Source organism: Mizuhopecten yessoensis, unplaced genomic scaffold (genome assembly GCF_002113885.1).
Source record: "Mizuhopecten yessoensis strain PY_sf001 unplaced genomic scaffold, ASM211388v2 scaffold11053, whole genome shotgun sequence".
In the NCBI taxonomy this organism is placed as follows: domain Eukaryota; kingdom Metazoa; phylum Mollusca; class Bivalvia; order Pectinida; family Pectinidae; genus Mizuhopecten; species Mizuhopecten yessoensis.
Genome location: NW_018408855.1, coordinates 616,253 through 639,020, shown reverse-complemented (window position 1 = coordinate 639,020; position 22,768 = coordinate 616,253). Strand labels below are relative to the sequence as shown.

Sequence of the window (22,768 nt, the reverse complement as noted above, 5' to 3'; positions counted from 1 at the left end):
TCAAAATCCAAGATTGCTGCCTGTCGGGCATTTTGTTTGTATCTGATCAGTCTCAAAATTAAAGATGAACAACAGACCAAGGGGAACCTATACGTTCATATAAAATTTGAGAAAGATCCCCAAGTACTTCATGAGAAATAGCGAGAACAAGAATTGTTTTAGGACAGACCACTGACCACAGGTAATTTGAATAGCCCACAATCAGATGAAGGTGGGCTAAAAATCCAATAATTTTTCATTAGATACTGCATAGGAAGTAATCAACCTCTATCGCAACAAAGATTTTCATAAAAAGGGGCATAACTCTCTGTATAAAGGAAAAAAATATCAGTGCAGAACTTCATATTTGGACAGTTTCATTGAAATCGTAAATGAACTATTGAATACTTCCTGAAAATAAGTTAGACAGAGGAATTTCTACAGAGCACATATCTTGATGCATGAATCAAATAAATAGAAAACTGAAGGTTAATTGTTTTAAGAAATCTTTATTGCTGATCCATCCAATATAGGAAGGTTCAAGTTGCATGTATACATAACTGGCATATAGCCATGTATTCGTAACATTTGTTGTTCTACCGTTGGAATTGATGATAAATTAAAAATGATGTATTTGTAATTAATTTGTAAAGAAAATATCCCATTTATTTAAAAAACAAGGAGTATGATTCAAGGAGATTTGGGAACTTGCATTTATCTTGAAATTATACACTATTTTTGTTTAACATACCAGCATAGATTTGGGTATAAAGCACAGAGACAATTATTCTGAAGAATTTCATCATGTATTCACTACCACAATGTGATGTTTTTGACGATTCATCCCTATAAAACAAGCACATAACATAAAGTGGCTGACTTTTGATCATTTTGTGTGACCCTGACCCCAGGGGTATAGAAATGAGTATGAAATGCTGTTCTTGATACAATGTACATCTAAAAATTATTCATCCTTTCAAAGTTATTCTCATGACAATCATATACAATGTCTTTTTGTTATCTTTGACCTTGTTTTAATACCTATAAATATTTTTGAAAAATATTACACAATGAAGAAAGTTTTGCCCAAACAAGCGCTACATTTCACCACTTGTCATTTGAGCTCTTGTTGAGACCATGACCTTGGGACTATGGATAATGACTGTTATATGTGCACAGAATGAGAAGAAACAAAAACCCGATAGTTATGGTCTGGACATCATTGGTAACAATAGTGAGACAGACTTTTGACCTTCTGGCGTGACCTTGACCCAGAGTAGTTATACACCAGACTGTCTAATTGTGATATATGCATGTATAAAGTAAAATATAGTTTGCTCCTAATATTTCTAGAAACTGCAAAAAACATCAGACAAATTCTGTGACATGCTGAGAATCACACATTTCAGTTCAAATAATTGTTTTTGAATACATGTACAAGCAAATATACAGAAAGATGGTACAATGTAAATGTTACCCATTTATCAAATTTTACTATGGACCAAAAATCTCTAACATTTCCAGAGTTAACTCCCTTTTTCAGCCTTGATTTAATCTTGTATCTTGTATTCTTATTCAAATCACACTACCAAATTAAACAAACTCGACTTGCTGATTTTGGTAAATATTTTTTCATTCCAAGAACTATCATTCTTTATCAGCCTTTACCGTACTTAAAATTATTTTGTAATCTTACTTCAAACTCACATCATATCATTAATTATTATTCTATAAATTACAAACACAAAAGATGCAACAGGTACATGATACGCCCCACATATCATCGTTAGACTGATAGCATAATGCACATCATGGTATGTCGTAGTGATCATGAAGGTTAGATTGCTAGTGCATGTGCACTCAAAAAGTGCAGGCTATGGTGTTGAGAAATATGCAGTGAATTGAATGAAACTGTTGAAACTTTTAATAATCAACTAGCTGTGACCATGAGCTGAAATGTATGATCTTCAACTGATCTTTGGTGTCAGGAATAATTAGTTATAATTGTGTGAAATATCTTGAAATTGTGTGAAATATTATGAAATTGTATGAAATATTATGAAATTTTGATGAAAGTTTTTGTCAGGAACCTGCTGACAAGCCAAGTATGTAATTATCGAACATCATGTTAAAGTTCTGTAGCCGTTACCTTAATCCCAAACAAATAACTGTGACTGGTGTCGAGAACACTTGTGAGAAGTTTTATGAAATTGTTGAAAAACTGTAGTCTGGAACCTGTGGACAAGCTAACTACTGATGACCAGGACGACTCCTAGGAATGCTTTGCCTAAGGTGGGCATATAGAAATGTTTACACTACCACAAATTTTCTCTAAAATGACTTGTCTTGCTGCTGTCATATACTGACTACTTGTACTGTTAGACCCGATTTTATATTTCATTGTCATACATATTGAACACAACGTCGTGTCAAGATATAACATGGAGATCGAATGACAAAACAACTGATGCAATATCAAATATAAAATAATCTGATGTGATACCGGTAAATGTGAGGTAAAAATTCTAAAATATCTGGTTATGCTTTTGGTACAGGATACACTTTTTTTCTGTATTTACATTTGTACAGATGATATGTACATGTGACTATCTACAGCTATGTACAGACAGATACTCAACAATGGTATATACACTCTCATACTGTTTAGCTTTTTTATTTCACACCGTTTCAAATTACGCTTTACTCCAGGCATAGATAAAATATGTGAATTCTGAACTGCCGTAAACTATTAATCAATGTGAACAATTAAGATTACATGTCATGAGTGGTTAAGTTCGAAAGAAAAACTGCAAATTTAGACTCCATTAAAATAAAGCACTGTTTTGCTAACACTCTGAAATAGACAAAAAGTTGCTGTAACCGACATATGCTCCCTCAATAAGCTCTTGGTTTTGCGCAAATAACTCTGGAATTTTCCCCCCTTTAGATTCCAGAAACAAAACATTATCACAGAAATAAGTTTATTTATAACCACCTTGACCTTATTTTATCACCTTGGAACCTGAAGTCAATAGATATTCATCTTCCAAAGGGGCAATATCCATATAAATTTGGTTAAGATGTGATGTTCTGTCCAGAAACTAACAAATTCCCAAAATATTACATCTATTTATAGACTGACCTTTACCTTTGACCTAATGGCCAATAAATCAATAGACTTCATTCACTCTAAAACTTTGTTTACATAAGATGAGTTGTGGAGTGATTGGAAATGTGGTCCCTGAAGAGTGACCTTGATGATGGAGGAATTCAATTATTCTGAGTGACCCTAACCAATGTCAGTGATCATTTTTAAATTGGTATGGAAAAAGAGTTTGGATAAATGAAATGTAGCTATATGGTCATATCACATGCTAACCCTGCCTTTCTTAGGACAATCGATTCTACAGAGAACAAATTGCATGTACATTACAGTACACATGCACCCAATCTTTCTTTGGACAAGTCTCCTTTTATGAAGAACTACCACTCGGCACATCCCTTTCATACATCTCTTTCGGTTACTCGGGGAAAAAAAATCATCTGAAGGTACTTCCATCTTTTAGAATATAAAATCCACCTTCTTATGGCAAATGTTCCTGTAGGGAACTGCATCCCTTTTTTTACACTAAAAATCCCTACAGTAAGTTCTTATCATATTACCCCCCCCCCCCTCCTTCTTTCCCCATAGCTTTCTATTTTGTGGGTACCAGTTAATACACAATAATATATTCAACACTTTCATAAAATTAAAGTTCCATTGCTTATGTCAGTAACATATAAGGTATGTTACCCGACAGTAGTTGTTTTATACCAACTGCTGTCAAATAAACGCAAAATATATATATATAAAAATAAATTCTGTAATTACGATCAGTAAACAAAAACAGAAATTTCAGATTTAAATGAAAACAATCAGATTACATCACTCTCACATACCAAACTGATGTACAAAGTATTCCATCAGATTATGTCCAAACACATTTAAGACATCAAACCACAATTGTAAATATCAGTGAGTGACAACAGAAAGTAGCTTTAGAGTTACTCTAGCCCGAGATGCTTCTGGCCTTGACACCAAATGTTTGACAGATAGATGTCTGGTGTGGGTTCTCTGGCCCAGACACTAGACTTTGACATTTTGACAGATAGATGTCAGGTGTGGGTTCTCTGGCCCAGACACTAGACTTAGACATTTTGACAGATAGATGTCTGGTGTGGGTTCTCTGGCCCAGACACTAGACTTTGACATTTTGACAGATAGATGTCAGGTGTGGGTTCTCTGGCCCAGACACTAGACTTAGTCATTTTGACAGATAGATGTCTGGTGTGGGTTCTCTGGCCCAGACACTAGGCTTTGACATTTTGACAGATAGATGTCAGGGGTGGGTTCTCTGGCCCAGACACTAGACTTAGACATTTTGACAGATAGATGTCTGGAGTGGGTTCTCTGCCCCAGACACTAGACTTAGACATTTTGACAGATATCTATGTCTAAGTCTGGTGTCAGGGCCAGAGGAATCTCGGGCTAGAGTAACTCCTGCTGTATGATTTAGACTATCTATAAATGTTTCACCCCCATCCATTTAATTCAAAAGTGATCATAATGATGTCAATTGACCTTCATACATGCAACATGCCTAGTCTACAACACCTATGCATCTTATGGAGTATGACAAAAATAGTCTTAAACAATAACATACGAGTACCTCAGGGTTATGAAAGAGACCATATTGAAATTCAACTTTTCATGTTCTTATATTAATGCCTTTAATATGTCAACACAGAATTCAGTTTGAACTTAAACAGTGAAAATTTTGACTCAAGTCTGAATCTTTTTCATGACCCTGTGGCTTGTTTTATCCCTTAACTTATACAACCTGAACAGCATGTATGAATCGAAATGAAATAATGATGTATGAATCGAAATGAAATAATGATGTATTGAATGGAGAGCTGCCTAGTGAAATATCTCAATGCCATGATGTAGTGGTTTAACAAGAGTAAATTTGCATACTTGACAAAATATGATGTCCGTAATACACTTTCTCAACTTAGGAACTGTCCAGATATAAATATCGGGGATGTTTTGTATACCAGGAAATTTTTGCCAGTTCAAATAGGTTCCAAGTCTTCATTTTACCCTTCATATCATATTTGCTAAATACCAGGTATGTGATACTTTTTACTAACATTCATACACGATACATTTGTCCTATTATATATTTATAGTGAAAGCGACATATTACTCTGTAGCAAACATTTCCCAATATACATAACAGGTCTTGTAGGTTGTGGGCACAAGACCCTACTTCCTCTAACATGTCCCATATTTATTTCTGGACATCATCCTTAAAGCATGGTGAACACATTCTAGTTTGGAGGTACATGTTAGATTTCCTGGCAAGAAATTGCTTACAAACACACCAAGAATCCTGTTCCAAAACAAATCACTGATAACGGCGAATGTTACACAAACAGATCTAGAGCAGACAAGATATATTTTAGCAATCTACACCTGTACAGTAAAAGTGAACTTTTTTTGCGGTGTGGAAATGCTTGCGTTTCATATTGAGGGCAAAAATATCCAGTGACAAGAATATATTCATTTAAGAAAATTTGAATATGCAAGTTTCAGAATCATTGGCAATGGAAACATTTCCACATGCAAAAATGTCTACTTTTGCAATATAATCATTTAAAAAAAAACAATTTGACAAACACCGTGTACATCTGTAATGTCTGGATTATGATTTGTATAACTTTGTACTGATCTGTTTGATGGTGTTAATGTTTGGAGTGCGACTTGTGTCGATGTTTATTAGATCTGTGTGACTGTTTACTACTGTCACCACCAACACTACACTCCTGTGAAGAAGATGTCTTTGTACTTTTATTCCTGTGATGACCCGACTTTGTTTTCACTTTGTCAGCACTTCCTGTCTGTGATTTGGAGTCTGACAGAGCTGGTAAATCAAGAGAACTACCTCCTGCCGAGACTTTCTTGTTCTGTCGTGCAGTGTGCGGGGTTGAAGTAAAAAGACCCCCTCGACACTTCAGCGGACTTGAAGAGAGGACAATTTCAGTACCCATCTTGTTCTGTGGGCTGAAAACCTTCAGTTTCTGAGGACTACAGTAATTAAATTCAATCTCTTCATCCACACGTTTAACACCTGTTTCAGCAACCCCTCCTGTTCCTATCTTGTTAAATTTTCTCCTTTTTGGGGTATGATTTAACCCCATAACATCAGGTGGCAGGTCTGAACATTCTGCCACATCAGCCTTCCTTTTGTTTGGGGTTAGTCCTCTCTGCTGGTGCCTGTGTCGCCTTGGGGAACCAAATGTTCTTGGACTGGAGTGCCCAGCTACAATGTTGAAGCTCGTGTTCAACTTAGCATCACTTGGCTTTGACCTGTTGAGCTGGTGGTCAATGTAATTATCAAATGTCTCATCCCAGGACGAGTCAGTGTGTTTCCCTGGTGATGTGAATGTACAGTTAACATAGTCAATGTAATCCTTCTCCTCTTCCTCAACCCCCTCATCGTGTTCCAGTTCCCATTCATGATCCGAGTTTTCCTCCAACTCCACCTCCGTAGTTTCTACATACGACATTTCACTGCCAAGAAGACTTCTGCCCGTTGCATGTTCTGGCTGAAATCCTTCGAACGGCACGTCATCCCCATCACTCTGCAGTATTTTAGCCATGCTGCGATCACTCAGCAATGTCCAGCTCTTGTTCAATTTCACCGTTTTAGCCTTGGGCGACATTTGAACAGCTGTAGTTTGCCATTTCAAATTAGAACGATCAACTTTTTTAGAATGTCCTTTATCATTCTTTTCTTTACAAGACCCAACACCAGAATCCCGTTGGCTGATTTTCCTTTTTCTATGCTTTGCTGAATTGCTAGTCAATTTTTTACTGTGTTCAGCACCACCAGACTGTTTTTCTTTCTTTGAATATAGTTCACACTCTTCATGTTCTATGATAGTGAGGTCACTTATTTCGAGTTTCTTGATTGCTATAAATCTATCATCAGTATCATCAGCTGGCCCGTGGAGTTTATCTAAAGGAATGTAATCTATAGACGGGACAGAGTATTCCTCTTTACCCCCGGTAATGTTACCATCCAGCTCCAGTTTTTGTCTAGCACTGTGTCGTCGCTTGCTGGACTGCTGGTCTTTTTCTGTAGAAACTTCTCGTCTATGCTCAGATACATTTTCTCTGGTAGTTTTGCCCTTGTTTGAATCTTTTTCACGCGTTAAATGTGAATCAGTGACGTCACTCTGTGGAGTCTCTATATATAATTTCGTAGTAGTAGCTGGATCAGGGAGCTTGAGTTTCTGAAGCTTTTTGGAATTTGACGATTTTACTTCCGAAGAATGTTTCTGAGATGGCCTCCAATTTCGATTTTTCTTTTTTGATCGTGATGTTTCACCACTGTACCCACTTCTGGGACTGCTAAAAACATTCTGACCTTGTTTGAGTGGAGAAAGATTTCTTATGTCATAAGGATCGTACACTACTGACTTCCTCACTCTGGAATTTGATGATTTTCTGTGGTGTTTATCATGAGATTTCCTGCTTTTGTTATATTTTGGAGATCTATTGAACAATGGGGAAGGACTCCTTGCAAAATTGTCACTTTTATGGTGTAGTGTTGGCGACAAAAGTTTTCCAGTTGAAGACATCTCCTTGCTGTCATTATGTAGTGGTCTGTGCCGCTGTTTCCCATCAGGATGTGGGTTTGTTATTATACTGCCCTTTGACCGATTCTCATTTCTACCATCTATCAGACCAGAAGTTGGTATTCCTGATGAAATTCGGACAAGATTCACAGAAGATTTTTTCTTACCATTTCGACAAGTTGATTCAGCACTTGTTGTTGTTTCAGTTTGCACTTTAGCATTTCCCCCCTGAACACCTGGCGAGTTAATTGAGGTAGAACTCCCCACATTTGTATTTGATTTGACATTCTGTCTCTGATGACTATCATTTGGAGCAGATTTACTTGACCTGACTGGAGAAACTGTCACTGTGATCCTCTTGCGCGGTGTGCCGTCAAGTCTAGACGCAATACTGCTGCTACTGTGAGGACTTCCCATACTATTTGACCGATTCTTCTGTGCCTCTTGACGCATCTGGGACCTTTTCTTCACCATCTCCATACAGTTAACGTAAAACCCTGCATCCATAGCTTCAGGCACATATGCTGAACTTGTGTTTAGATTGATGTTAGTGGCAGTTGACTTTCCCTCTGAATTTTCTATTTGCACTTTTGTGGATGATTGAATTATTCGATGCTGTTTATTGTCCATGTTTTCTGTGAGTGATGATTTCATGTTTTTACATTTTAAGTTTTCTTTTGCATCAGCACTACTGTCTTTCTTTGAAACAACTTTTCCAGAATAAGTTTCTTCGACTTTTTCCTGAGGATTCCTTAAAGCTGGTGAACAATGAATATCCTGTGTACTATCTGGTTTCAGAGGACTTGACAAGGTGGGTTGTGAGTCCTTTGCAGGATGCGATTCTCTGCTTCGTAGGTGTTTCCTTGGTGACACAGGTTCAGGATGCGATTCTCTACTTCGTAGGCGTTTCCTTGGTGACACGGGTTCACTGTCAACAAATGTCTCCACTTCATTAAGATATTTTTCGGATCTTGTTTTAGAAGAATGACTTCTAACTCGCTTTACCACAAAATCATTTTCATCATTCGATTCAAGCCACTGGTGTTTTTCATCATTATAATTTATAACCTTTTTCCGAGTTCTTGGTGAATTCAGCAATTGTACAGGTCTTTCTTCACAAGGTTTTCCTGTACACAGCTTATCTGACGTCCTTGAAATGTTTGATTCTGTAGATACTCCTTGACTTGTGGAATCAATTTTTACCCTACCTCGACAATTTGTACGTATATTTCTGTCCTTCACTGGTGAACGTGTTTGAGTTTTAGTAGTGACAGAATCTTTAACTTCACTTGCATCAAGCACATCCTTACCCTGACATTTTGTATTTTTAACCGGTGACCGACTCCTAGTTTTACTTATGGTTGAGTTTAAAATTTGATTGGCATCAAGCTCTGCCTTACTCCGGCATTTTGTATTTTTAATCGGTGATTCAGTCCTTGTTCTAGTAGTGACTGAATCAATTATGATTTGACTGGAGTGAAGCTTGGCCTTGCCCTGACATTTTGTATTTTTAACCGGTGAACAACTCCTAGTTCTGGTTTCCGTGGAGTCCAAGACTTGATTGGGGTCATGTTCGTCCTTACCCCGACATTTTGTATCTTTAACCGGTGACTGTCTCCTAGTTCTAGTTGAGGTTGAGTCTAAGACTTGACTGGGGTCAAGCTCATCTTGACTGCTTGCACCTCTGTTCTTACTTTCAACCTCAACTACTGTCTTTACTAACAGTCTGCAGGCTCTCCCTTTCCTCGGAGAAGAACAAATGTCTGGACACTTTACATTGGATCCTGTATGCGGACTAAGAGAAATAACTGGTGATTCAACAAGAGCGAGAGATTTCTTGGAAATTGTCATTGAAGAATTATCACCATCAACTTCATCAAAATTGTCTTGGATGTCCTCCAAATTTTCCCACACTCGTTTCTCTTTTCTTAAAGATGTTCCTGTAGGTTGTTGAGACTGTTGACCTTGCTTTGATCGTGACCTTGATTCACGCAGCACTCTTATCCGATCACCTGCTAGGGGAATCTCTCCTTTGGTTTCACAATCAGGCTGTTTGTTGTTCTTATCTTTACATATATGGTTGTCTAGCGACAGATTTCCTGCGGGTATATTTTCCTTGGCTACACTAGGATTGTTCAGCACCCTCACACACGAAGCTTTATCTGGTTTGTTGGACCCACTTTGAGAATCTTCGTCAGCAGATAGCGACTGGCGACATGCCCAGGAGACTCGACTAGGTGACATGTTTGGATAAACACCAAGACAATTTCTCGTCCTCACAGGCACGACATGGTTCTTCATGTCCAATCCGTCACTTGTATAGCTTCGTTTTTCAGGAGAACGGTCCACATTCTTTTGATCTATCACTGCATTCAATGTTTCAGAATCTTTGGTGGGGGTTAAGGATACTTTTGGACCGACACTGTTTGATTTACTGCCTTCCTTAAGTTCACATACTTTTTTCTCCTCAACTGCTGTAACAGATGTATCTTCTTTAGACTGATTACTGTTATTTCCTTCCACTTTGTCAGATTGATCGTCAAGTATTTTTGAGTTACTACCACTTGTTTTAGACACAAAATGAGTTTGTTTGTCCAACACTTTTATTTCTGGCTTCGAGTCCTTTGTTTTTTTCCTCTTTTCCCTGTGTTCTTTAGACCTCTGTTTATTGGAGTCCGTTGGAACAGCTGTTTGTTTGCCCTTTCTGGGGCTCTTTAGTTGTTGTGGTGGCTTATTACCGTTAGCTGCTGCCTTTGCTGCTGCCTTTCCTGGCGTTATCAGTAAAACTTCTTCATCTGACTCACTGAAACATACAAACAATCATTATTTTTCATTTGACTTACCAGAATATACAAACTTAACATGTTATCTTACTAATACTGAAACCTTCAAATAACCATTTCATTTAATCTGACTCATGGAAATATACCAACAACCATATCTGCTCAAACAGCAGCAAAATACTGATTTTAATGAAAACAACTTTCACAAGAGTTTAAATATCAGTTAACAGACACAAATGAATTGTATTACAGAAATAAGTTACGAACAACCACAAAATATGAACAAATTAGTTTGTAAATGTAAATATGTACAAGAATTGTTTAATGTTATATAATTGAGAACCTATGTTATATCTATATGAGCAGAACTTGTTCATTAGATTATTGTGATTTATGCAGACACATAGATGTCTAAACTAACATGATTCTATGCAGATATAAATTCATCTCACCAATTACACACATAGTGTTGGTAGATTTCAAACAAATATGAGTATTCTCTTTGAAGTGTCTGCAACATATCTATTCTCATGTAGCTAAACTTATGTAAAATAAGTGTTGTTGTTTGATAATTATAGTGACTCTTTTGTCTTGCTTTACAGCTGTATTGTCATCTTAGGCACAGGCTGCTGTAAAAACAGTAGCAGTGACTTTGACATTGGCACCCTGAAATACTACCTCATTCAATGTCATCACAGGTAGTTTGTCAATTCTAGGGCTGCAATGATACGCATTCCTCAAGATACCAAACGAATCGCGGTACAATGCTTTCGATATGATACATATCACGATGCAAATATCTGCCTTAAAGGTCAACTTCATAATGATTGAGTGCAGGATTTGTCATAGACTTCTATAGTAAATACTATCAAAATATATTTTTGTATAATTTCTAGTACTTTTGGGCATGACTGCACAGTGGACCACATCTTTATTGAAGGATCAAAAAAATTTAAGTTTACTTTTGAGGAGTTTGATAAAAATTAATTGATAATTTAAGTACTTTGTGTATCACAATACAGGCAAACAAAACAATTTGATACAATACATTAGAAAGTATCGTGATACCAAACAATACGGTATATCGTTACAGCCCTTGTAAATTCATTTGACTTTTCATGTTTTCTTTCTATATATCCACTGTAAGAAGTTTGATTAAAGCTTGATTAATGTTTGTTAAGAATGGAGATGGTTAGATCAATGACGAAGGCTAATAGCCCCTTCAAACACCAACTCATCTGTGGTGTTCTTATAACTGGTCATTGCACATTTAGAATATTTATTTATAGAGACGTTGAGATGTACCTTTTATTAGTATCTGTTGTGCGATGGTTGGTACAGTGCTTCAGCAGCACCCTCTGTAGGAAGCGGGCGGTACTAGGGCCCGTCCGAATCAGGTGGTCCAGGGTTTCATAATTCTTTTTTTCCCTGATGAAAGACTTGTGTTGGTCCTGGAATACATGCTGTGGAAACAAGGTAGAGAGCACTTCCACATTAATAAACTACAATCATCACAACATTGTTTTAAATATAATCAAACATGAAAAATATCAGCACACTTAAATATTGATAAAAGCTTCACAAATTGCATTGATTTTTATCACTTAAAGCGTCTGGAAATAAAAGCAAGTCTCCAATTTTGGAAATTATGCTTATTTTGAAGATAACCTCAAGAGTAAAAGATCATTAAGAAAAAGCTTTCATCTGCATTGAGCTTGACTTCTGTGGTAAGTTTGAGAATCAAATCTGTTACGTATTTTGACATATGCTCTGGAATTGCAATCAAATCATGTTTTGAAATCAGGACAGTTAGCATGCAGAAATGAAAGCCTATGCCCCGCATGTGAAAAACAAAAAATCCTTTCTACGAATGAACACTGGAATGGTAATGTTTCAGCATGTAAAATATTTATTTGTTGCATGCAGAGGCTTTCAAAAATTGAAGAGTGTTAGTCAATTTCCTTCAAAATGGCATTTTTTTTAACCAAATAGCGCACAAAAGACGATATTTACGCATTTTATTATAACTTAATGTCTTTCTTTGCAATTCCATATATCCTGAACCAGTTGTCGAATGAATTTGAATTTTCATAATTGCGCACTTCATTTATTCCAGATTACAAATATAATAACTAATTCCCTGATGAGGCCAGAAATGACCCTTAAAGTCCCTTGTCCTTTCTTGAAAGTTAACCCTTCAACACTGTAGAGCATAATGGACTCATCCATATCAATGTATTGTTGAGTCTATTAAAGTTACAGAGGGGTGAAAGGGTTAAAATTTAAAATTATCAAAAGGCATCCTCTACAGTGTGACTGACTATTTTGCAAGTTTGAAGAGAAAATCTGTGATAATCGTTTGGATTTTTTTTGTGTTTAGGCAAATGTAAAAGTTTTTATTTGCTCTGCCAACTTTGTTGAGCGATGCATAATAAAAGTCTCACCTCATTGGGGGGGAAAGGGCAGGCTAAACCCACGACTAGACTGATAATTTTTATTACCCTATTTAGTCATATTTCCAACTATTTAAATTAAACAGATACGAGTTCTATAACTTAAATCACCTTATCCAGATCATCGTATTTGACCTGACAACATTCACAGTATCCTCTCTTCCGTTCCTGGATCCTCTTCTGTTCCTTGCGCCTCTTCAGGTCCCCAGCAGTCATGATCTTCATTCCACTTAACCCACCACCCTGATTCTCAGAGGGACGGCTTTTCCTAGAAATATACAGTGTATTACATTATTTATCACCACAACAGCAAATCATTGATATGAATTCCAAAATTTGATAACGATTTGCAACAGTTTTATTGACTATAAATAGTGACAATGTTTTTCTTAAGATAAACATCCTGATTTGTCCATCTTCAAAAACACTAATTAAATCTTCTTGGTATAAAATGAAAGCACACAGGAAATGTGTATCCCAGAAGATTCAATGAACACCTCATGACTGCCCTTATTAAAAACTTCCGTCATTATATTATTACAAATTATATCAACAAAATTCACCCTACAATCCATGAAGTAACTGCAATCAGGTTTGTTTTATTTTTACAAAAGGTGTACAAAATGTAGCCAAAGTTTTTTTTTTCCATATACAAAATTTCTTGTTTCCCTTGATTAATGACATAATATGAGTCAATTCCTTCATTAATATCACACTCCAGTGTCTGTCCTTCCACCACCTGAACTGTTGAGTTACCTACCCTTGAGCCTCTGCTCTAGGAGTTTTGTTGCTGCCACTGTTCTGATCATCACCACCTATGCCTGCTGGACTAGCGGGCATATTGTTGTCCATCGGCTGTGCCAGTCCGATTCTGTCTCCTCGCTCTTCTCGGGATCTTTCACCCCGCCCCACTGTGGTCCCATCGAATGGACATGTCCCCTTTGGGGTATCCACATTGGCGAAGGGCCAGTTGCCAAGGTTACCATGAACAGGTCGGTATTGCCTAGTGTTTGATTCAAATTTCAGCATTGGTGATCGCAGTCTCTTAACTACAAATAAAACATAAAATATTACAATGCAAGATGGAAACAACTGATACAGGTAATCTCAGTGTTCAGTGTTGAATAAAAGTTATCTCATTAGGATGGTATATGACAAAAATTTATGAAGATGTGTCTTTGACTAGTCGGATAAAAAAAATAAAAATAAAAATGGTCTCTCCACTACCTATTCATGTTTTAATATCAACCTGACAACTACTTTCTATTCACTCTGTTACTTGCTTTTTTTTGTATTTACTTTCTTGACCCTCTTTTGTAGGTTATCCTCCTGTACTTACTTTTAGATCCCCTGGTATTAGCAGACTGATTACTCTGTAAACAGAAACAAGATCCAACAATTAACTTAACTCAAACAGCTATATCAACCAAGTGTTCCCTCGTAGAGCTATCCTAGGTATGGCGAGGGGATCAGGGACAGGCAGGCACTCATAATTGATATACTTATGTGTGTGTGTGGTAAATATTCGGTACAATTTTTATCAATTTGAATCAAGATGTGACCAGGCGCCTACAATAGGCTGGTATTAACTCTCCTACTTTTTCATACATAGCAGTCTGGACATCATCCCCATCACTGTTTCTGTGTTGTTACAAAAGATTTTTGAAAATGCGGGTTCAAGATATCACTTCATTTTACTGACCAAGAGGGACCAACTCTTATAAAAATTTTGCTGACTTTACTTAAGAACAAGAAATTGAATTTTTGTCAAGTCCAATGTTCTACATTATTCCTGTGATGAAAATGAGATAATTTTAAATATATGACACACAAACCTTTGAATCTTCGGCAGGTAATTTAGCAAGTTCCTTCAGAATCCATTTCAGGGCAGCTGCAATGTAAAAAGATGTAACTAACTCCACTGTTACGCTTAGTGAATAATTCTAAAAAGGCAAAAAAATGTGTTTCTGGTTTCCCTACTGACCAAGTCTTTTTGCCTGCCAAAAGTTTGTATTGGCATTTAGTGATGAGCACTGTTAAAAGTCAGAAGTCCTGGCCTATATAAGCATAGTGAAGTGATTTTTTATTTTTTTTTAAATTGCCTATCGACCCCAATTTTTTCCCAAGCAGAAACAGGAAACAGATTTTTTTTTTTGTCTAAGCTAAATTTGAGTTGGATAATGCTGCCATCTTCCTGAATAGGCCTGTATCTTCAGAATTCAGTGTGTAATTAATGATGTAACCATGATAAGGCTATTTGGAGCACTGGATGTTACAAAAGGTAGCAAGCAGGTGTCTTTATGATTCCTTATTTTATCTAACATTCTAAGAAAGAAAGCATCTATGAGTGAGTTTGTTACAGTGTTACCAGTGAAACATCAGGTTTTACGGTGAAAATAAAGACATTTTTAATGAAGATAGTTTTCTTCTGCGACAAAAAAATGCTTTCTGTTTATAAGTAGTTCCTGCCACACTAGACGACCAATCAGAGAGCAGAACTTATTGTGAATAATATCATTGTATTGTCCGATGTGATGCCACAATTGCTCAGATGTTTTGTTGCTGTGAGGTCACAATACAACACTCCTTGTCTAAACTTTTGTTTGGAGGAAGATGGACATATGTCTTTAGGCCAAATAAAAACATCCATGTGTATCCCATTTCCCAACCCTATTATTTCATGCCAACCCTAATTTGCTATGAATTTTATAAGTTTGGTCAGTGTCATAGTTTTATTTGAAGATGGTAGCTAAGTAGCCGTAGACAAATGTGGTTATGATACAGGTTGTGATCTGTAGATTATTGTGACTGTCTGTAGTTTAGGTGAGGTGGTCCAGTCTGTGATGTCAGTGTGCCTCCAGCTGATGCTGACCACCAGAGTCAAATTTAGCAGGATTTATGGCCAGTTTTTAACAGGATTTTAACAGCATCAACAATTTTAATGAATCAACATTTTTATTGTTACAGGATTTTGCTAAGGGACAGATAGTAAGGTAGTTCAGCTTGGGAGTTGATGGTGGAGAAGAGAGTTGGGATTGGGAATTGAGTTAAAAGAGTCTTGAGGAAGGAGGTTGAGTTAGGGATACCCAGTTGAGAGGTAAAGAGATATAGAGGAGAGCTAGAAAGTTAGAGTTATAAGTGAGAATTAGGAAGCTAGTAATAATAGTAGTTTTAGCTGTTGTTTGCAGATCTGTGCAGTTTTACATATTATAGTTGGAGATAACTAACTTTGAAGTGGAGAGATTGAGTTCATAATAGTGAAGACTTGTATATTTTATGACAGATTAAAAAACGTGTGTTGTAAATATAGTGTTAATATAAATTTACTTATTTTTGTTAACACTGGTGGTAGTACTACTGTCAATTACGGTTGGTTATTCCATAATCATTTAGGTGGGTCAAATAATAATTTACTTCAATGTGTTGTTGGAGCCTGCTCAACACAAAAACTGTGAATGCATTTGTGTATTTATTTTAAATTAATCAAAAAATATATTTGGTGCCTTTCATACTTTATTAAAACAATAACATATTTTTTAACATTCACAGAGGTAATCAGGAGATTTTCTTCACCAAAAATAAAATAAAATATTTTTCCTACCTTCCTCCTACCCATTTTTTTGGAGCCGAAACAGGAAACACACATATATTTTTATTTGGCCTCATAAAGAAAACAAACAGAATATTCTGAAGATTTTTGCTATATAACATAACATTTATATATAATTCGACTCATGGGTTGAATATTTTCTATATTATTCACTTACAGTTTTTTGCTCTCATGAAAAATAGAGAAATAGTCACACTACTTGTAGGCTGAAAATTAGGCATACATAAAATATACATATATATAAGTCCAATCGTTTTCTTCTTCAAGGTATCAAGAATATCCTTGATATATAAATGATAATAAATATATATACATTCTATAAAAGAAAGTAAAGTCAAGAAAACACTTGCTGACAATTGATGACTATGTACCAGAATCTTACAGGTGGGTTGAGATTTTTGTGTCATCATTTTTTTGTTCTATTTTCAAGTCAACTTACCTTCAACTGAAACTATCTTGACCTTCCACTTTTCAGCATTTTCTATAATAGTGCTAGTCTGTAAATAGATATATTCTGGTTGCATTTCAGCAGTCAAAATTAGAGGAATTTTCACCCTAAAATTCTTGTAATGCTTGTGGTCTTCAAATGACTATCAAATTGAGATATAACAGACATACTGAGTTTTCTGATTGTGTATATGATTATTAAATTTAAGAATATTTGAAGCAAAAAACGAACTTGGCCAACAAACATTCAATATAACAACTGGTTCATTACTATATGATGAATGAAAAACTGAAAACACTCATTATTTTTGAGAAAGCCAGGCTACAATATGACGTCATTAGCTTGATTGCAAAACACAACATCGGACATCTCAATGTCACAATCAGAAATGATACAAAAGTTTACACATGTTCAATGTTTTTAGGTCACAGAACAGTAGCATACCTTTTTCTGTAGTTGTGCTTTCTGCAGTATTGCTTTACCCCTGGTAACCTACCAAAACAAAAAAAATAGGTATAACATTTTGCTGCTGAATCACAAACATTCACAGAACTTATTGGTATTAATAGTATCTCTTTACCCTTTGGGGGTGAGATAGAGGAATCTCAACCTGAAAGTTGAGATTCCTCTATCTCGCCCACAAGGTGGTGAATGGTTCTTTTTATCTCACCTCGTTCTCCCATTGTGTATTATATACACAATGAAATGATAATGTTACATGCTAAATTTGGGGTTGACGTGACGTTGATGGATTGTTGACGTTAAGTCATTGTATTGTTGAAGTCCTACCATTGTTATGAATAGGGGAATCCCCGTCTCAACCCTAGGGTGAGACAAGGAAATCTCACAGCGGTAAAAGTGCGGATACACCTGTCCAGGGTAAGAGAAATTGTGTTCTCCCACATCAGACAAGGATATCTCACCTGAAACCAGTGATTTTTTAACCTAAATTTTACGAGATCCTGTAACAGCTAACGCCTTAGTCGGGATTATGTTACAGAATCATAGCAATTGGCTGAGATAATCTGATCTTGCTCAGTTACAGGTAACAATTTTTATTATTTTATCCATTAAAAGTGATTTTTTCACTAGTTTCAGAGTTCACTACTGTTGATACTCACAGACTGGGGTGCTTTAGTTTCAACTGCTCCTGGTGAAGGCGAAGGGCCACAGTTAAAGGGGCTTGGTATTGAAACCCCTGCAGGACTGTCGGCGGACTGAAGCTTGTCCTCATTTCTCTGTTTTGGTCTTGGATGACTTGTGATGAGGTAATTAATTTCTTTGACGAAAAACTTCTCAACAGACTGATGATAAAAAAGAAATAATTCAGATCATAAAGAAATAAACACAAGTACTCAGATATTAGACCAAGAGTAAAAGTCCTCGGTAAAATCACCATGTGGCATTCAAAATGGGTGTGGTTAGTGATTGTACATACACATGCACAAGCCTTGTCTGTTAATACACCTATATATAGCTATAACATAATCAAGATTGCCAACTCCATTATTCTCGGTTGTGTCATAACGTAAAGTTGCTGTTTGATTTTCTAAATTTGACAAACCAATTAGCATTGAAGTCACAAAAGTGGGTGAAAATGGCTAACTTCTCTCAGACTTTCCATCATGTATCACCAGACTGGACTCCGGTGCCCTACAGGATCAACTTTTGGGTATGTTCCATTGAACAAGTTAGTTACGTATCATTGTGACATTGTTCTGTTGCTGAACTTTGTTTTGTGGAGCTATCCACAAGGGATTTATATAATTAGCACAGCATCCCAAGACAGTGGCCAAGCAACTGCATTCTGGCTTGTTTTTGATGTTTAGTGAAGTACACCAATAATTATACAGCATGATATATGTAGTAAGAAATGATACATCAAATTGAAAATAATTTCCCTGGTGATCCAATTCACTTTCGGCATGATATTATGAAGAGCTGACAGATGATACTACACAGATGTAGTATCTTTGGTGCATGGTTGTGACTTAGCGTATACTCATAATATTAAAACATTAAAACATAACTACTTACGGAACCAAGTCTTTTTAAGTCAGCTTCCAATTTCTTTGTGAGACGAATATCTTTGATGTCAAGATAGATCAGTTTACCGGTCAATGGTAGCTTGGGTTGTTTCTGATCATTGTACTCCAGTTTTCTTTTTCCTCTGGGACAAGCACCTTCTGTTTAGACATAAAACATATTTTTATGATAATATACTGTGGCAGAGACATATACATACGTCTCTGACTGTGGTAAGCAATTATGGTACACCTTATCCACATGCACGTATACATTAATAAAATAACAGCCCATGAACCTACAATTTAATAAGATAACAGCGATATATTGACGAAAGTACACATGGTGACTTTGGATTGACCCGATCGCGACCGCCCCATTTTCAAGAATACATGTAAATACGAGACAACCAGTACGGTACTCTATTATTTGGCTTGTTCAAACCACTCACTGTTTTTGGTGTCTTTGCCGTTTGACGGTTTTTTCATTCTTCCTCTAGAAAGTCCCAGTCCTAAAAGTTTACGACGGCTTACCAAGTTTTAACATACACAACAATCGCATTATGAGCATGTTTAAATGAAAGTATATCCATTTTTGATGCATAAAATATCATTTATGTAAGCTCTTTTGGAATTAAAAGTAATCGAACAGCATTTTTAACGGAAATAATATGCCTTTTTGGAATTTAAAAGTTGATGTTGTTTTTCTTCTTCCGATCTTGCCGCCAAACATAGCCCCGCAGAATATTTTTACAACATATCTGATTGGCTGAAATCGGGAACGGCCTTCACCTTAAAGATAATATTTCCAATATGGCCGCGCCCATACACAACGTGTTTGTAGGCTCAGAAATTGGTCTGTTGAAAGGAGTCAGCGTTCAAAAATCTCAGTGGGAAAACATCAACTCAATAGAAACAGCTGAAAAAGAAAATGAAATAAGTGCAATTTGCTGGGGAAATGACGACCAGACTGAAATATGTTTTGGGTTGAAATGTCAAAAAGTGAAAACATATGACACCGACACTAAGGAGTTTTCAGAGGAAAGGGATTTTCACGTTGACGAAGGAAGGTTGAGGGGATTGTTAAGGATTGATAACAATTTTGTAACTGCAACTAGTACAGGAGTTGTCAGACTATGGAAAGATGCGGAGGATTTCACGGAAATACAAGCAGGGAAGGATTTGTATTGTATGACAAATAATCCTGTAACACCAAATGTGTTGGCAACTGGAGGAAAAGAAAATGAGCTGAAAATATGGAACCTTGAAGAACCTGAGAAACCGACATTCCTGGCTAAAAATGTTAAGAATGATTGGTTAAATCTACGAGTCCCAGTTTGGGTAATCCAAACTCGGTTCCTACCTGAGAGTGAGAAGTTGGTCACCACTACTGGTCATCACCAAATACGAGTTTACGACCCGAAAGCACAGCGGAGACCGGTATTAGACTTTACATACGATGAATATCCTATCACAGCCCTATCTACATGGGGCAGACAAGATAACAAGGTGATTGTCGGAAACACACAAGGACAAATGGCACTGATAGATCTTCGCAAGGGAGCCATGGTGCAACAATATAAAGGGATTGCCGGTGGAATCCGTTGTATTCAATGTCATGAAAGTTTACCACTTATGGCATCATGTGGTTTGGACAGATTTCTTCGTATACATGACTTGGAAACTCGTGAACTGTTGCACAAAATCTATCTAAAATCAAAATTAAATTGTCTTTTGTTTGGTAGGAAGTGGGAAAGAGAAGAGAAAAGGGAAACAAGGAGCAGAGGTAAATTTTCAAATGTAAAGGGGATTGAAAATCTGGAGGTGAAGGAAGAAATGGATGAGGAGGATGAAAACATGTGGGAACAGATGAAAGTAGTTCAAACGAAGACGAAAAGGAAAGGTGAAACGCAAGAAGAAAACATAAGTGACTTGAAAAAGAAGAAAACTCAACTGAAGCCACGTGTTGGAAAAACTGTGAAATAGTAAAAGAGAAACAAAAATGATAATGATAAATGTATGAAAATGGTTATCTCCATTTGAAGTCTTGTACTTGGTCAGTTAAGGATTAAAACAAGGACAGATTTTAAAAGAAGCAATAGTTTTTGTTTGTTACTCGTTTAATAGGATAACTCATCCCGGCCCTCTTTTAGCTGAACATGGATGGCTCTTGATTATAAGAGACACATTACCTTTATACCAGGCTTTTAGCCAGGATTTCAAATGTCCCTGTCCAAAACGTTACATGTTACCATCAGAGGACACGTGCACTGCAGTATGAAAAAACTGTATAAAACTGATTTACTGTCAGTTAAAAAAAAGTATGCTGATGAAAACCAACAATTTAAAAAAGTGTTTAACTGATGGATCCTATCAGTATAAGAAAAGTATACCACGGATTGACACCGACAGAATTCAATAAAACGTATTACAATTATGAACTCTGTAAAAAGTATAACAATGATGGACATTTTCAGTTTAAAAAGTATAACACTGATGGATGCTGTCGGTATTAACAAGAGATCCGGGAGGGAACTTTGTGCCCACAATCCTAAGAACTTCATTTTTTCCCTTTTCTTTGCTTATCTGACAGATCTATAGTCTAGTCAACAGTAAATGCATCTTGCGATAACTTTTCATTAAATCTCCCTACAGGTGGTTTTAAAGGTTTCTTTTTAAAGTAAGGTAATGGTTTATTTATTTAGAAGTACTAATAATATTTCTAGCTCACCTGGTATTAATAAGGTAATAGGATTGTGTCACCATTTCTCAGTAGAATTTCTTCAAATTTCTGCCACAAAAAAAATATAGGGTTTCAGAATCTTAAGGATTTTAAATAGAAATTTATGTAAAAAGGAGTGAATTTTGAAAAAAAAATGAAAGACACAATATCTTTACAAAATAATGTCAATAATAATGATACTGACATATATTAGTATTGCATTAATGTTTACCAATTTAATAAATGCTGAAATTGTGTAAAATTAATTCTCTATACACGATATAAAAATTGAAATTTTATAATAAAACCATATACACATAGTAATTGCAGGTAAGAGTTATCGTTCTTGAAAAACTTCACAGTAGTTAAATAGGTAGCCGGTTTCCTGAAGTAAAGAAAAAAATGGACACATGTGACTCATTGATAAAAAAAAACCTGAATTAATGCCTGGATTGCTTTGAAAGACTTTAATATTGAAAGAACACACTGTTCTGTCAATAATAAACATACAATTATTCATCAGTTTAATATTAAACATTAGAATTTGCGGAAATTGTGATACATTGGATTTTCAACTAGGGATGTACTTCCTGTTTCCGTTTATTAATACACTCCAATGACCTTAAGTGCCAGTTGAGCTTATGGGATGGTGTATTGTCCATTGTCCATCTATCAACTTTTTCTTTGAACAACTTCTTCTTAAGAACTGGAGGACCTAGGGCCATGCTATTTGGCCAGTAGGTACCTGGGACAAAATGCTATAAACTCTCCTCAAATAGATTACCTAGGCCTACTTTCAAGGTCATAGGGATTAAATATGTAAAAACCTTTAAGCAACTACTTCTGACTAACCAGGAGGCCAAGGGTAATACTATGTACTTGGCCAGAAGATACCTGACATAAAGTTTCTTAACATAAATGACCTTGACCTTCTTTAAAGATCACAAGGGTCAAATGTGTTTAAAACCTTTAAACATCTTTTGAATAACCAGGAGGCCCAGAGTAATGATATTTGGCCAGTAGTTCCCTTGGACAAACTGATAAAAAAAATAAAGTTTCCTCA

At 36.2% G+C, this 22,768-nt stretch overlaps 2 protein-coding genes across 2 annotated transcripts; one reads left to right on the top strand and one right to left on the bottom strand.

Annotated features, from left to right (window-relative positions):
- Positions 1–468: 468 nt before the first annotated feature.
- LOC110465088 lies at positions 469–19,702 on the bottom strand. Its single transcript, XM_021520667.1, has 11 exons — positions 19,436–19,702; positions 18,997–19,145; positions 18,081–18,263; positions 17,404–17,451; positions 16,951–17,008; positions 14,737–14,792; positions 14,241–14,274; positions 13,662–13,950; positions 13,013–13,169; positions 11,754–11,911; positions 469–10,468 (listed from the first exon to the last, which is right to left on the bottom strand). Exons 1-11 carry the CDS (start codon positions 19,470–19,472, stop codon positions 5,767–5,769), a joined length of 5,871 nt encoding a protein of 1,956 aa, XP_021376342.1. The 5' UTR covers positions 19,473–19,702; the 3' UTR covers positions 469–5,766.
- An 88-nt stretch (positions 19,703–19,790) lies between these two features.
- LOC110465091 (WD repeat-containing protein 74-like) lies at positions 19,791–21,078 on the top strand. Its single transcript, XM_021520670.1, has one exon. It carries the CDS (start codon positions 19,797–19,799, stop codon positions 20,967–20,969), a length of 1,173 nt encoding a protein of 390 aa, XP_021376345.1. The 5' UTR covers positions 19,791–19,796; the 3' UTR covers positions 20,970–21,078.
- The last annotated feature ends 1,690 nt before the right edge of the window (positions 21,079–22,768 follow it).